Source organism: Onychomys torridus, chromosome 5 (genome assembly GCF_903995425.1).
Source record: "Onychomys torridus chromosome 5, mOncTor1.1, whole genome shotgun sequence".
NCBI lineage: Eukaryota > Metazoa > Chordata > Mammalia > Rodentia > Cricetidae > Onychomys > Onychomys torridus.
In genome coordinates, this window is record NC_050447.1 from 70,275,532 (window position 1) to 70,290,738 (window position 15,207).

At 39.6% G+C, this 15,207-nt stretch overlaps 1 protein-coding gene across 1 annotated transcript in view; it reads right to left on the minus strand.

Annotated features, from left to right (window-relative positions):
- Positions 1–374: 374 nt before the first annotated feature.
- Bend7 (BEN domain containing 7) overlaps positions 375–15,207 on the minus strand; it is a 46,600-nt gene continuing 31,767 nt past the window's right edge. The window contains exons 5-7 of the mRNA XM_036188875.1: positions 14,041–14,309; positions 1,948–2,173; positions 375–424 (exon numbers count right to left, since the gene is read on the minus strand). Coding sequence (XP_036044768.1) covers positions 375–424; positions 1,948–2,173; positions 14,041–14,309 — 545 coding nt within the window. The remainder of the gene's footprint in view (positions 425–1,947; positions 2,174–14,040; positions 14,310–15,207) is intronic.

Sequence of the window (15,207 nt, forward strand, 5' to 3'; positions counted from 1 at the left end):
GGAGTCAGCAGAGCCTGGCACACTCAGCTGAGGCAGGTCCAAGCCCCTCCCCACTGCACCAAGGCTGTGCAAGGTGTCACATCATAGGCACTGGGCTCCAAAAAGCCTGCCCATGTACCAGGGACAGATATGATCCCCATGCCTGGGGCCCCCCAAACAGTTCAAGCTAAACAATGGTCTCCTATATCCAGAGGCAGGCATATCTTCTTTAAGGATTTGTAGTGTATTTTAAACTCTTGTCTGATGTCTAGTCTATTACTCTGTAACAGATTTCTAAAGTTTTGTCTGATGTATCAGTCTACTTGTATCAATGTATTTCATTACCATCTATTATTAATCCAGCTCTCCTAGTATCACTAAGATGGAATAAGTGGTCATTTATAGTCCCCAATTTCAGAGTGCTTTATAATGTTAATACACTGTCCTGGAAAAAAAAAAAAAAGAAAGAAAATCAAGCCAATTCCTATGTGTATTTTGGAAATGCATCAGCAGCCTTGACCCTCATGTTTGAGAGGCCCAGTCGGTGGGGATGGAAACAGCTCCTTCTCCACTTCAGTGAGTCCTACTTAGATCATTGACTGGTTTTCAAATTCCATAATCTTGTTTTTAGTGTCACTGCAGGCTGAATCATTCTTTTCATAAATGGCAGGGACTGTGATCCTCTGTGGTGCTTTTTATTTAATAGAACTCAACTGTCATCCTAAGTGAAAAAAAATTTGATGGACTATGAGAAATTCCTGTTAATGAAGGCTATGTCCTTCTGGCCATGAACACAGGGTGTCCGGTACTTGCTAGCTCCATTTAAAAATTGAATTATTTTGTAAAAGTAATTGTGAATTTCCAAGTATCCTTTAAGCATTATTGAATTCATTTACTCATTCTGCAGGATAATGGCCAACAGAGGAGGTGGGGCAGCTCTGAGTCAGTCTCCCTGACAATCATGACAAAGTAGACCCGAGCCAGTGAAGAACATTCAGATATTTGAGTTTAAGTTACGCCCCAATTGAAGGTTTCATTTTCATGGTAGTGTTTACTGAGACTTGGAGTATATTTTTTTAATAATAACATTTACATCTTTCTCTTCCTAAAGTTATAGTCATCAGAGTCCTGAACATAGATACCGAACAGTGAAGAACTAGGTGTAAGATATGAAAGTGGCCAGGGATGAAGACATACGTATCCATGTACTTCCCTGCTGTGGGATGTTCTGTATGTTGTGAATGTGTTGCTATGATTGATGTTGCAACTTATAGACCAATAGATATGGGTTAATTTGAGATACAGGAACTAGATAACAAGAAGCCTGAGCCATTAGGCCAGTTTAAATAATATAAGTGTCTGTATGTTTATTTTATAAGTGGGCTGTGGGACTTCTGGGGTTTGGCGGGAGCTGGAGAGAAACTCTTCAGCTATACTTCCCAAAGCATGATGGAACACAGACACACAATCAAAGGAGGTAAAGGAAGAATGTAGGAAACAAAAGGAACTAAGTTGGCTAGGAATGTATGTGAAGAACAGTAAGTGGCTTCATGCATACATATTTAAAATATTTTCAGATGCAATGTCTTGATAACATAGTTTCTGAACTTTTCAAGAAATGTACTCCTTTATTTACACTTAAAAATTTAATTTTAAAATTTGCCAAAATCATATTTTAATAAAGTTCTTGGAAATTACTAGAAAAAATACTTCTACTTCCCAAGTCTTTTTGGTTCTGCAGCAGATAAAATCAGATCTGATGTTAGAGTTCAACAATTACTATTATCTTGAGTAGTATTCTAGTAGTATCTGGGGTGGGGACTTACAGACAAAAGTCATACCCAAGGGTAAGTTGCTAACAGCAAATGAAACTAACCTCCAGTTAGCTCAGCATCATTTTACCTGTACCTTAATGGGATAGAGGCAAAACCCACCAATAACCCATAAAGTGAAATGGCGCAGACCCACCTTTGATTGCACCCACGATGTTCTGGTCTAGCCCTTTTCGGTTGTCATTGAGTCCTCTTTTCCTCTTCCCATTGGGTAAGGAGTTAGCCAAAGTCTTGTCATCAAAAAATGCACACACCAGTTTTCTAAATAGAAGGCTTCCTGAGCGAGTGTAGTTTGACAATATAGAGTCCAGCTGAGACTTTGGCATAAACACATCGAAGCCTTCAGCAAGTTGCACTTCTGGCTACCAAAAGAACAGAAATGTTCCATTAAAAGCAAGATTGTGAAACATGTTACTTTGGGCGTAAGTGCGGCAAAAATACCAGTGGCTACTGAAATGTCTGTATCTGGTAAATTACACAGTCTCGGTTATGTGTGCTAGAATTTACAATTTATAAAATCAATGACCACTTATAATTTTCAAAAAATAGGATGCTGTAATTCCAATAGAAGTCTTATCCAAATACACTGAAAGCATGTTTCTATTCATACAAACATTTCAGACAAGGCTGGATAATTACACAGTAATACAATTCTATAGCTAAGGAGATGTGAATCACCTATACCCAAAAACCCTCATTTTGTAAATGAAGAAACCAAGGAGAGTGTACCAAAAATGACTTCAAAATAATTCAAATGCCAAATAATTTCTTTCACTTAAGGTTACAAATATAGGACTATGCCTACAGGTTCCCTGCTCTTTCTATTAACTATAAATTTCATTTTATCAAAATGTATCACTTTATATAAAGTGATAATGCAAAATAAAAATGGCAGCTGGTCCCACAGTTTCAATCTACTCCTCACACTTACTTGTGAAGGCAATGTCCCAGCACACCCTGGAAAACCACTGCACCAGCTTCCTTGTTTGTCAGGAACTTCCCAAAGTCCATTAGATAACATTCTGGATATCTGCAACCTGCCTTTTCACCTTGCACTTCTGCTCAGGGCATTTCCTTCTCAGAGCTTTTAACTCCTTTCTGCCCACAGACGTAGCCATGCATTGTTATTGTTTGTTCTTTAACATAAGCACATTAGTATTTATTATATTATGCTTTGTATCTCTGGTGTCTACATAGTAGGCACTTGGTAAACTTAAAATTTCATTAGCCATAACCTAAATTATTCTAATATTTATATTAATACATTAATAACATTTTTATTTCAATGTTTATATTATTATATTTATGTTATTTCAATATGAAAACTGCATTTGGTAGTAGACAATCAGAATGAAAGGAATGCCCTACTTACATAAGCTGTATATATAATCACAGCTCATCCCGTAATGTTCTATTGGCAACTCTGTAAAGAATTCCCCTTAGATGAGAGGATTTGGGATCATTTCTCTCCTGGTCAACAGAAGATACTCTTTTTGCTGTCCTACTGTACTCAAATGCTCAGCACATTGTCGAGTCAAGAATGTTCAGAAGACAGCCCACATCATTCCTATAGTAAGGAAGGTGCTTGAGCCTTTCTTGCCCCTTGATTAGGCGGAAAGCGATCTCATTCTTCTGCTCCACTCTGCCATTTAATGTTTGGCTTCTGAACCCCTGGCAAACATCACTGTGAAAACAGAGCTGTCAGATTGTCCCCTGGCTTTCACATCTTGCTGCTTCCTGGTCAAAGGTACAGAAGGAGCCTGACAGAAGCCAAAGGCTGAATACCTAATTCCTGCAACAGAATGGGCTCACACCAAGCATCAGGAAACACTTGTCAAGTGATCCAGTGTGGAACTGTTAGAATGGAGAGAACCCCATCATAAGGCTGACATGAGGGTTTATTCAAAATCAAAATTTTACTTTGCATATCCCATGAACTTTTATTCTAAATGAGCTTATCTTAGAGTTTTAATAGGAATCCCAGGGTCATACAGAATCCATGAGACACCCCCACAAGTGTATCCCCCAGCTATTTGACCAGCATGGGTAGTACAGGAGCTCTTCAGTTGCAAGAAAGAAGAGGGAAAGGCCTGCAACTTATTTAATGTAACTCTGGGTTGGATTCTGATACCACTCACCTGGTGCTTAAAACTCAGTCACCTGACTTGTGAGATTCCCAGAATTTCCCCTGGAGGGAAATTTGGACCCTGGCTTCCCAAACACTGACCTGACTAAACACCAGGCAGAACAGCCACTCCCTTCCTCATCCCTGCAGAGTACTTTCTACGGAATGTGTTTACAGCACTTTTTCACTGCATTTATTTAGTTGGGACGTACAGCTCTTAAGTTCACTGTGCCAAGAATCTAGTTGGCATCCAACAGATGTGTACCAGAATAAACAAAATGCTACACAGGAAGTCAGCACAATGACTAGGTCAGAGTTTTCGTTCCCTCTACAGAGAAGTGGTCTGCAAGTCTCCTGCTGTGACTCGACACACACCAGTGTCTTAGAATGTTCATGTGCTGGCTCCAAAAGGAGGAGACTCGGAGAAACTGACCGCCTGACTCAGTACCTTCTGTGGGGAGGGATTCAAGGCTGGTTCTGCAGCAGAGACTCACACAAACCACCACACACACTGCATGGTAAGGAGAACATTAGCCGAGAGGTTCTGAGCAAGGGCTGTAAGTGCTACTAACATCAGGCAGGCTTGGCTCCTGGAGCTGTGGGGGAGAGGGGATACTAGAGGCTGAGAAAGGAATGGGACAGTACCTTACTTAATAAGGTCTTGAGGATAAGCTTCAGGAGACTGCAGTATAGTTAGTATTTGTGGCACCTTCTATGATGCTTAAAAGTAGACATCTGGAGGTTTCTGTGTAGTTAAGCCTTCTTATGATACTGTAATCCTATGGTGTGTGACTGCAGAGGGGCCATCAGGGGCCAAAGCTGCTTTCTGTTCTGTCTCCCACTGCCGGGCTAACACTGTTGTTTTGAGCTATCTTTTCAGTTCCAGGAACATGAACTCACCCACTTGCAAGTACCTGACAGAGGAGTGAGTAGTCTGATTAGCCGCACAGACAGCATGAGGGCAAAGGTGCCTGAGCCGGCTCCTCCCTGCTTGTCCCTGCCTCCTAGTCAGACTTCTTAGCAGGTAACAACGGAGCACTAACTCATGTTTAAAGGTGCCACAAATCACTTCCCTTAAAGAAAAAAGAAGAGGGGGAAGGCTGGCTTTATGCTGTGAAACATGGTACTAATTATCTTGTTTTCATTATGAAACCTTGCTGTAGACGAACTGTTAACCGGTCTTATTAATAAAACCTGGAGCCAGATATTGGGGTAAAAAGCTGAGCGATCAGAAAAGCAGAAAGAAGCCAGCCACATTCTTACCACTTGGAGACCCTCCACCAAAGAGGCCTACTTCCTGTATACCCATGCCTATAGACCTTTCTGTTCTTCCATCTCACTTCCTCTCTCCACCCAGCTACATCACTTCCTCTTCCTGCCCAGCTCTGTCACTTCCTGTCTGTTTGTACAGACCTCCAGACCTGCATGATTAGTATGTACCACCACTCCTGGCTTTGTTCCCAGGGTGGCCTTGAACTCACAGAGATCCAGACAGATCTCTGCCTTCCAAGTGATAGGATTAAAGGCATGTGCTATCATTGCCTGACCTCTATGTTTACTACAGCGGCTGGCTCTGTCCTCTGATCCTCAGATAACCTTTATTGGGGTACACAGACAAAATATCACATTTCCCTTTTTTGTCTAAATAAAAGTTATAACTAATGTAAGAAAAACTATGTAAGTACAATAACCATATACAATATATACAAGCAATAAATACATCAACAATGTCTAGTCCATTTGCATTTGACAAATTCAGTGAAAATATTCCATTATCTATCCTATTTTTGTGAATCCAAAGGATTGTATCTAATTTACCTTCTATCCTAATTTGCGTTACCAAAACTATCTTTTGATGTCTTTCAAACTTACACACTTCACACCTCTTAGTGAGTTTATTTTTCTCAATTTCTTAACAAAGAAAACTATAACTATCTAATCTTCAAGTCCCTCAGAGACCCGAGGGAAATAATATTACCTAGTAAAACAGGAAGTGCAAACAAGTGACTTCCAAAAAAAATGTGAGTTATGACAGAAACAGCCAGCTGCCTGGACAGTCACCTGAGGTTTGGTCAGGCAATGGTAGCACATGCTTTTAATCCTATCACTGGAAGGCAGAGATCTGTCTGCATCTCTGTGAGTTCAAGGCCACACTGGGAACAGAGCCAGGCATGGTGGTACATACCTTTAATCCCAGCACTAACCATGCAGGTCTGGAGGCCTGTACAGACAGACAGGAAATGACAGAGCTGGGCAGGAAGAGGAAGTGATGTAGCTGGGTGGAGAGAGGAAATGAGATGGCAGAACAGAAAGGCAAATAGGCGTAGGTATACATGAGGTGGGTCTCTTTGGTGGAGGATTTCCAAGTGGTAAGAATGTGGCTGGCTTCTTTCTCCAATCCTCAGGTCAACTTTATTGGGGTACACAGATAAAATATCACCACACTTTGCCATTTATTCTACTTTATAAGCATAGTCATAGTACATTATTACCATATAAGAAACCACAACTCTGCACATATATTTAAAAACAGGTTAAAACTTTCTCTAGTTGTAGAATCATTATCTTTTTGTTTACTGGCTTCAGTTTAAATGAATCTGTTTACTGATAATAGTTACAAAACAAACACTTCTAAATAAGCATCATAAAAAAAATAACCTCTAGACTTTCCTTGATAGATGCATTATTTGATGCTCAAGTCAAGACAGCTAATATACTAATTTGCAGAGTCTAATGTTATGGAAATAAGATGATGATTAAATGATGACATTCAAATTATGGGCACAATTTACAGTGTTTACAGTAACTATTTTTAGGGTTCACTACAATTCCCACTATGTAGTGTCTTACTTTAAGTACTTCAGCCACTGAGTTCACGATATCAGTACTAGAAATTCCTTATCCAGTGTGATTTCATCTTACATTGATGTTCTGGAAGCAAAAACTGCTCCGTCCTAATGGTTCTTGAAAATGTCCCTGGACCAAGGACAGCTACATTGACTAAACTGTTTCTTTGCATTTCTGGTGTGGTGTTCCTTTAGTGTAGATGTAGTTGGGGTTAAGATCTAGTTTAGGGATAGATTTTCCAACCAGGTAACTGGAAAAACGCCTCCCCACCCCTGCCACCTACAAGTCCCTATGAGCATATAAGATACTTAAAGAGATCATATACATAAATCACTCAGAGAACATATTTAATACAGATTATTTTATATAAAATATTAATAGCACTACAAAATTACAGTAAGACATTTAACAACTTTCATATTGTAATTGCTTAAGAGGAAAAAGAAGCACCTATGTGCTTCTGTTTGGCATTAGCCCCAGGTTTTCAACTGTAAATTAATAAATGATACACCATGATTTTCAAGTTCTATGTTGTATAAGACCCACATTTATAGACATGTGCACAAGGCTATGTGAGTAAGATGATATGAGGTGGGGACCAGGGAGCCAGCTGGTAAGTCTTTGAAAGGCTTAGGATAGACCTTTAAAGAAGACTACAAAGAGGTGAATTCTGCTGAGTACAATGGATTTATATAATGAGCCTTTGTCCTATTTATGCAGCAGTGTATTTGATACATTTCTAGGAAAATGAGTTTTAGCTCATGAAAGGAAAAAAATTTAAAACAAATAAAACCCATAACATTTGTTTTTGTTTCAACCATAAGTGTTAACACTATCCAACAAATGAAGTCTGCTCGGGGTAGACTTACTATTACTATTTTTTAAATGCTACCTCAAAGCACTTGGCCAGTGAACATCTGAGACTGGGGTCAGGTCTATTTTGGCTGGCTAGAGTCTGTCTGCTATTGTTAAGCAGTTTAGCACAGGTGTGGCCTAAGGCTGTGGCTGAGCAGAGAATTCCCAGTGTTAATGGATCAGAAGTCACTGGCTGTACTCCATCAAGACCAATATTGTAAGACAGATATTAAAAAGTGCTTAACCAAATTTCTATGAAAAAGCAAGTATAATAACACAGTATAAAAAGAAATCATTAACGTTCTAATTCTTTTACGTTTCTTTGATAGAATGCTGGTAGAATTAAGAATTTTTGAAAAGATAATACAATTTGGTATCTTCATGCATTTGCATAATGAGAGTTTCTAGCCTTTCAGAAATGTGGCCAGCCTTTTCCTTCTCAGGCAGTAAATTCACGATTCTGAACGTTAAGTCTTGATTTATGTTAAAGATGACTGAACTAAATGGGCAATGTGTAAGGTTTTAACACCACACTGTAGCTTCTTCTTCCCCAACTCTACTGAAATTGCTCCTCTGAGAAGATGGCCCTGTTGAGACCCCTGTCTTTGACCTTCCAGGTAGAGAAGTCCCAGTCTCCCCAGTTTTCAGGAGGCATTCTGACTGCCTGTACTGCGGCTATAGACTACAATACTGCAAGGGCTGCTTGTGAATTTCTCCCTGTGTGCTTTAAAGAGCAAAGACTATTATGTTCTCTTTAGAGCACCCGGGAAAATAGTGAGATAATTAATACTTTTTTTTTACTTACTATATTCTAAGCTTAGGGCAGTGGTTCTCAACCTTCATAATGCTGTGACACTTTGATACAGTTCCTTATGTTGTGGTGACCCCCAATTATAAAATTATTTCATTGAGACGTCACAACTGTAATTTTTGACAATGTTATGAATTAATGTAAATACATGATATGAAGAATATCTGATATGTGATTCTTGTGAAAGGGTTGTTCAACAGCTAGGTTGAGAAACTGCCCTAGGGTAACACAGAACACATCAATTTTCTAATTTTTCTCATTCTATGAAGTGGCTACCATCATTAGTCCAAAGTTTCACATGCAAAGGCCCAGGGAAGTTGAGCAACTTGTTAAAGACCATCCAACCAACATGACAAGGCAAGCACTTGAACTCAAGCAGCCTGCCATAGAATCCTAGGCTCTCACATACACATACCTTCAGGTCAGTGAGTAAATGGAATAATCATTTCCATGATTTACCTTAATTGATCCTAGCAGAATATTATATCTCTTGAGATAAGATGGTATCAAGAAAGCACTCTGAATTAAGAAGCTATTTTTGTTGAAGGCACCAATGCATTTAAAATTATTTAAGAAGCACACAAAATCAGGATTAACAAAATTATCTTAAACTGATGAATATTCATCATTTGTCTTCTGTTAACTTAGAATTTTTACCATCTAGTATTTATAATAACTCCTATCAAATAAAAACATTTTCTATGATTAAAAATTATGAAATAGTTTTTAAAAGCTTCTCTGAGTAGTTCAATAAAGCAAAGCAAACAAAACAAAATGGAAGTCAGCCATCAACAAAACCAAAGCTAACGTAGTTCTGCTCTACCTGCCTTAAACATCAAATCAACAGACCCAGTATTGAAAAGCAGTGGCTGTAAGAAATGAGCAACTGTTTTGTCTCAGTACTAATAGAACATTGTGCTGTGAATTCAGGAAAAGAGAATTAAATAATGTTTTGGAATCTCGGAATTGGTTTTGGGTTTTGCCTCTGTATAATTTAGGTCTGAATTCCATTTAAGTGCTAATTTTAAAAGGGTCAAATAATCATGCTCCACATGTGAAGGCCCCACCCCCTAGCTATTTACTCCTCCAAAGCCCTATTTGTTCACGTGCATCTGATCATTTATACAGATAGCTAAATTTACTTAACTGTATTTACATTTTTTTCCTCTAAAGGTACTTAGGTAGGAACAGTAAGGTTTAAAAAAGAACCATTGTTTACTGAGTGCTTGAAATGTGCCAGGCACTGGTCTAAGTGCTTTACATAGAAGGCTTCATTAATTCTTCCAGGAGGCCAACTTTGTGAAGAAAGCATTATTATCCCCATTTATACGGAGGATGCTAAGTGAGGACCAGGGTTCACTTGCTTAGGGTCACACAGCTAAAACCCTAATCCAGCAACCTGCTTCTTTAACCACTTCCTTCCCCCTAAAAAAGTAAACAGAATGAGAAAGTCACAGTCTAACCACGTGGTTCTCTTTCACATAATGATCAGTCAGAGAGAGTTCCTGATTGCTCATCATGTCTAGGAAGTGTGCTTGAGGGCTGGAGAGATGGCTCAATGCTTAAGAAGAACACTGGCTGCTTTTCCAGAAGACTGGGGTTGGACATGGTGATTCACAACCGCCTGTAACTCCAATTCAGGGAGTCCCAACAGTTTCTTCTGGCCTCCATGGGCACCAGGCATACACATGGTGCACACACATACATGCAGACAAAATACCTATACATATAAAAAATGAAAGATTCAAAAAAGGAAGTGAACTTGAGTGGACACCCACCGTCTTTCCCACAGTGAACAAGGGCAGATGATGACTGCTGTGGAGACTTAGCTGGACCTCCCCTGACCCTGCTCACTTGCACAGGCTCCTTCAAGAGGGCAGCAGTAAGAAGCCCCTCAGGAGTAAGGACTAATGAGATGACTTATTTCACACACGAGGTCACATGGGTATTATCACTTCTGACATCTGACCCTGTTCTTGAGGATCTGGGGTGAAAGGCTACAAAATTATGAAAATAACTAAGGAAAAAAACCACAGAAGTTTCCATAAAGGAGAATTTCTCAAATTGGATTAGAGTGCTGACATGTTTGGGGCAGAGAGGGGCAAGAGCAAGTAAGTAGCAGTTATACTGAGGAGTGGGCTGTAACTGAAACCAAATCTGGACCCAATGTTTTGTAAGTTTATTTTATACAAGGTGTTTCATGCATGAGTAAATATTTTGTCATTGTAGATTAAGTAAATTACATGTATCAAATACCTTTCATATGTAAGGCATTGCAATAGGATTTTCTCATATATGACATATCATCAAATGCATTGGTATTTCAGGGGGTCTTGGCCTGAGTTTTGTGTATTCCTGGACTTGAGAAGAGACAATCATGACTCAGAAGATGTGAGTTACCTAGTATTCTACAGATCCACATGGGCTCTTACATTAGGGGTTGTGCTATGAATACACACAATTGCATTTGTGTGACAGGACAGGCTCATGCAAAAAGAGTAGCTTAATACATTGCAAATCTTCAAAAATAATCCAGTTTTAAAAAATTATTTATTTTTACTTTATGTATATTGGTGTTCTGCCCGCATGTATGTCTGTGTGAGGGTGTTGGGTCCCCCCAGAGCTGGTGCTACAGACAGTTGTGAGCTGCCATGTGGGTGCTGGGAATTGAACCTGGGTCCCCTGGAAGAGCAGTCAGTGCTCTTAACCGCTGAACCATCTCTCCAGCATTTTTTTTTTTTTTTTAAATTTAGCAATTAGCAGAGGTGTGATGCTTAACACTAGTCTTTCTCCTGTGCTAACAGGGTCTAAATACTCGAAGACACTAACCTGACTTTTCCTTCCTATCCAGAGCAGAGCATCAGCTCTGTTCTTGTTCCTCCTACCATGGGTAAAGCTGACGAGGAAACAGTTAGCCACCCACCTCCCTCCAAGACAAAGAGCAGGGTTGGCTTTGCCTTCAGCAACCAGGTCTTTCCTCAGTGACTTATCACTCTTGCCTGGTTAACTAGAGGGATCTTCTTCCTGTCTGTGTAGTCTCTACTGCATCAGTGGTTCTCAACCTTCCTAATGTTGTAACCCTTTAATACAGTTCCTCATACTGTGGGGTCCCTCAATCATAAAATTATTTTTGTTGCTACTTCATAACTGTAATTGTGCTACTGTTATGAATCACAATGTAAATATCTGTGTTTTCTGATGGTCTTAGGTGACCCCTGTGAAAGGTTGTTCAACTTCCCAGGGGGTCATGACCTACAGGTTGAGAAACACTGCTCTAGTATTTCCTTTCTTCATCTGTCTGTCATTCATAAAGGGACTCCAGTCACTGCTCCCAAACAAGCAGATTGTTCCTCTGCATGAAACTTGCACTGACTCCCTATTGCCCCCAAGATGAAAATGGAAGGGACCTCACATGCCACATCAAGGTTTCACTCCTGGAAGCATTCCACTTTTCCAAAGCCAGTCAGCTATTCTAGGAACAATGGACAATATGCTCTATACTATGACTTTGAACTTGGTCCTCTGAACACTGAGGATTTTTCAGAGACCATTTTCAAATAAATCCCCATCTCCTTATATTTTCTTTAACTTGTTTTATAGAATAATTGCTATAAAAATTAGAAGAATTATTTCCTCTATACTTCCATTAAAAATTTTATAGCCTTAGAGCTAAGAAATATTAAAAGATTAGAAAGGGACCTAAAGTTGGATACTTTAACACAGAGTCCTTTTTAGGGGATTCAAGCCCTGACCCTCATCCCAGGAATTGCACAGGCCAGCCTCCTGAGTATCTATGAGCACCATCCATAAACAGCATTTTCGCAGCCAGTACTGAGACGCACTGCCAAGTTCTCTTGGTGCAAGGTTAGTTTCCACTGAAGAGATGAGTCAAACGGTGTTATCAGATGGGTTCTGTAAAGATGACATACTCACAGCTTTCCGCCTTGTTTTAGAATCATGCTATCATTCAAAGACAATTATCATCTGAATTTTCAAGAACAATTTTAAATGTGCTTAATCAAACTTAATAGCTAGCTCTTGTTACTAAAAATGGCCATGAATAAAATGTAAACTGTTTTTATGTATTACATAAATAAATACTGATGTTGGTAAAAATATAAAAATTCTATTCTATTTTGTAAATATACACAGAGTCTTTACCAGACCTCCAGTTTATACTAAAAATACACTTGGAATTTAACAATAAAAAGGGAGAATTCAGTTATTAATGGCAGTAGATGTACCTATATCGGAGATGATCTAGTCTCAATTACTGTTCCTAATATATCAATGCCTATCAGAAAATAAATTTAAGGAAAATATGACAGTGTGTCAAAAACAGCTTAACTACTACTTTGTGGAATAATTTACCTGTTTTCAAATATATGATTTACCTAGGGCTTGAACTTGGCCTTAGCTGTAGTGATGACACATACCATCAGATGAGGGGACTGGCCCCATACAGAACCTTATTACCACAAAGGATGTTGTAAATTAAATAGTAATTTACAAGAGCTTAAGGGTTGTAGCATATACTTATGTTGAAAACAAAATGCCTCTTTAACACTGAGGATTGGATGAAAGTGCTACAGATTTTCTACTTTGAAAACATAGTGAGATAATTATTTTCATTGCTTCTCTTCATTAAGGACCAAAATGTGGATCTATGCTAGCAAACTGTCTTCCTATAATTCAAAATATACTACTTTTAAAAATTGCGCGTTTATTTCTTATTTAAAGTTTAGAAGGTAGGGCCAAACTCCAATCCTATAGGAGTCTGTGGGAGTGCTCAGCAGGAGCCTCATCCTATGCAATCTGCTAATAATGAATCACTTTTTCTTGTTTATTTTAAGAACTCTGCCAACAAGTTGGGGTTCACAACATAAATGTACTTTAGATAAAGATATTGTAAATAGAGTATGCTACTGCAAATTCAGCACATTATGATAGAAATTCGTTTATGGTCCTATGAATATAAAACAGCAAGTCAGATGGATATCTCAGATGCAATCTACCATCCTAGACTGCAAAAACATTCTAGCCATGATATTAAAATAGCAAACCTTTGCACAGCGTTAACCTATCATTACTCGGAGTAAATGGCATGACACTGCCCCCTAATTAGTAGTGTGGCTCGCATCTATAACACAGAATTAGCACCACTGCTCCTTTTTTATTCTTAGTTTGTGTTTCCACAAAGGTATGACCTTATCTGTTTGCTTCTGTGCTCATTTATGCCCATCTACAAAGGATTTAATTATGTTCTTTTAGTTTTCCACACTGAGGAAATTGAAAACTGCCACTTGGAAATTAAAAATCTTAAAGAAATTAGTGAGCAGATTATTTACAACCCACCCTTCTTTGGGAGATAAGGAACGGAATGCCTTTGATTAAGGAGGCATACATTTTTCAGAGATGGAAGCCCCAGGCAAGGAGATTCTTACTAGTCTTCTCTTCCTCCTCCCACATGAATTCCTCCAACTTTCTCTACTTGTTTGGGGGCAGAACTAGTTAAATGGAAAGTGTCTTAACACTCTAAGGTTCCTAAAATGTCTATCAACTGGATCGGCAGCCAGGAAACATCAACTTACATCTGAGGAAGGTGATTCGAGAACAATGCCAAATCCTAGGACGTGGCTCTCCTCAGTGGAGGTGTGCTCTGCGGCTTGGAGCCCAGATGGCCTTGTGGCCACGGCTGCTGGCTTCTTCTCCATTTCCAACCGACTGGGCTTTGGCTTCACAGTCACAGGCTCCACAGTCTTTGGGAGCACCTTTTTCTTTTTATTTCTCTTGCGTGAGACAGCGGTTCGCTGGGAGCATATAAGGGAAATTGGGGGTTGTTGTCTGTTTTGAGTTCCAACTGTGGACAATAAACACAAATATGGTACAGGCACTTGTGTCTGAGGACAACCTACCCGGGCGTGTCTCTGTGATTTACAAACTGACAGTGAAGTGAGGCTCCCTCAGGATGAAATGCAGGTAGACAAGTCTCACTTTGCACAGCAGGGCTGCCAGAGGCAGCCAGGGCCACCTCACAGTCCTAAGAGCAGAGCATCATCCAGGAGAAAACCACTCTGAACACAGTGGATCATGGACCATTACAGCATCCTGGCTTCGACAGAAGGAAAGGGTTAAGAGCTATGGGAAAATATGGCTTCATGAATCATGTGACAGGTTGGAATGAGAACTCCAGAATTTAAATTTCGGTATAGATGCTCATGCTCTCTGGTAAGTTCATTCCAGCAAAATCCCTAACATCCCTTAGCGTTCAGCTGATCAGTTACAGTCTGCAAGGGGTGAAATGATGGTATTTTGGGCAAGACTGGTTGAAAGAAACAGTTTGGAGGAATTCTATCTAGAACAGGGCTTGGTAGGCACATGGGCAAGTCATGCTAATCACTGAATCTTGCCAAGTCTTTCTTTCCTCATCAAGCATCCTCTGCACGTCAACTATCTTTGGCATGCTGTGTTCCGCAGCATCAGACCAGGCTGCTTGCTTCTCCAGCTCTCATCTTTACACAATGAAAAGCAGGAATGACATGACTGTGAGCAAGACCAGTCCATTAGCAAATCTACAAATGGTACAGTAGCAAGTGTTCACAACGAACACTTACTTGAGGAATCCAAGATGGAAAGTTTGCTTTTCACAGGAGCACTCTGAGAAGGAGAGTGTATCAACCATTCTGATGGAATGTGAAATAGGAAAATATGGCTTCAATTTGCAACAAATCCTCCCCTATCAACATGGCTTCCTAAGT